The sequence below is a fragment of the Arachis ipaensis genome, chromosome B05 (assembly GCF_000816755.2).
Source record: "Arachis ipaensis cultivar K30076 chromosome B05, Araip1.1, whole genome shotgun sequence".
Lineage (NCBI taxonomy): Eukaryota > Viridiplantae > Streptophyta > Magnoliopsida > Fabales > Fabaceae > Arachis > Arachis ipaensis.
In genome coordinates this window covers 136,453,964-136,455,454 of record NC_029789.2, presented here as the reverse complement: position 1 = coordinate 136,455,454, position 1,491 = coordinate 136,453,964, and the positions used below count along the sequence as shown (strand labels likewise).

Below are 1,491 nucleotides of genomic sequence, written 5' to 3'. Positions count from 1 at the left end.
GAGCAAAAATAATAATAATAATAATAATAATAATAATAATAATAATAATAATAATAAGACAAGCAGTAAATATTTTTTAATTTTCAAATGTTTTTGTATTTCTAAGATATTTGCATACGAGATATTTTTTGGACGAAATTTTTAAACTAGTTTCTTTATCTCTAAATACTTGAAGGGATACAAAAAACATGTCTCTGTATCCTATTATTTTTTGTGTAGAAAAATGCTATCATAAGGTTAGGATCTGGAATACATAACTGACAGAATCTTGCAGTTTAGGAAGGAAGATGCACCTGCAGAAGAAGAAGATGATGTTCCATATGGTTATGGCTTCTTCCATTTTGTTTTTGCCACAGGAGCAATGTACTTTGCAATGTTACTCATTGGTTGGAATAGTCATCATTCTATGAAAAAGTATGTGATTGCATCCTAACAATGGTTTCATAGTATTTTTATGTTATGTACATTAGATTTATTGTATTGCTATGTCACACAAATTTCTTTTTTTTTCTATATAGAAATTGACAAGAGTAGTTTTTCAGGGAAAAAAAAAATAACTTTTACTTTTGCACCTATATTTAAAAAAATTGTAAAATCGCTTTCTTTTTTCCAAAGTAAGAAACAAAAGCAACCTCAGTTTTTAGTTTCCCTCTTTTTATTTTTTAATATATAGTTTATCACTTATCACTCAAATATGAAGTTGATTATGTCTTTCTTGAAGATCAAAATAAATTCTGTGAAAATTATATGAGATGTAATAATCCATATATTGTTCTTGATTCAGATGGACAATTGATGTGGGGTGGACAAGCGCCTATGTCAGAATAGTAAATGAATGGTTGGCAGTCTGTGTTTACTGTAAGCTCCAGCTCTTTGATTTTCATTTTTTTTTATTCCGAATTTTGTCTAAATGGTGAAAAACGGGGAAAAATTTTTTTTGAACTAATAGCCTAATAGGGATATAAATTATAAACATTCAATTTTAAGGGAGATATATTCAATGAATTTAATTTTGATGCACAGTATAAAACAGTTTTATACGTATATCTAATCACGTAATGACACATCATAAAAAATAACTACTATTTTTATTTATTACATGAATAATTATCCAAAAAAAAGGATGTGATTATTCAGTTAATATATCAAAATTAAACTCATATTCAACATCAATAAGACTTTATCCAGAGTAGTATTATCTTGTAACATTTAATTATGCAACAAATGTTTTCTTTCAGCAAAGTGTATTTTTAAATAAAATCTATTTTAAAATACTGAAAGTGGTGAATTTATAGTTAAAAAATAGCAAAAATTGATATCTTTTAAAGCATAATGTGTAGTACGTAAAAAAAATAATGTTATATACATTATTTTTGTGTACACTATTCTTATATACTTTCTATTTTTAATATTAAAAAATATTGATAAAAATGTGAAAAAATATAATAAATTTATTTTTTTAAAATTTTAAATATTTCTAAAATAGTTATG

The 1,491-nt window shown here is 24.4% G+C and overlaps 1 protein-coding gene across 4 annotated transcripts in view; it reads left to right on the top strand.

Moving 5' to 3' along the window:
* Window positions 1-1,491, top strand: part of LOC107644352 (probable serine incorporator) — a 7,781-nt gene that overhangs the window by 5,686 nt on the left and 604 nt on the right. For 2 of the 4 annotated variants that reach the window (XM_016348188.2, XM_016348189.2), the window contains exons 11-12: window positions 275-414; window positions 785-858. In XM_016348188.2, the coding sequence (XP_016203674.1) occupies window positions 275-414; window positions 785-858 (214 nt within the window). The remainder of the gene's footprint in view (window positions 1-274; window positions 415-784; window positions 859-1,491) is intronic. The other 2 variants (XR_001621322.2, XR_002347417.1) reach the window with 2 other exon arrangements.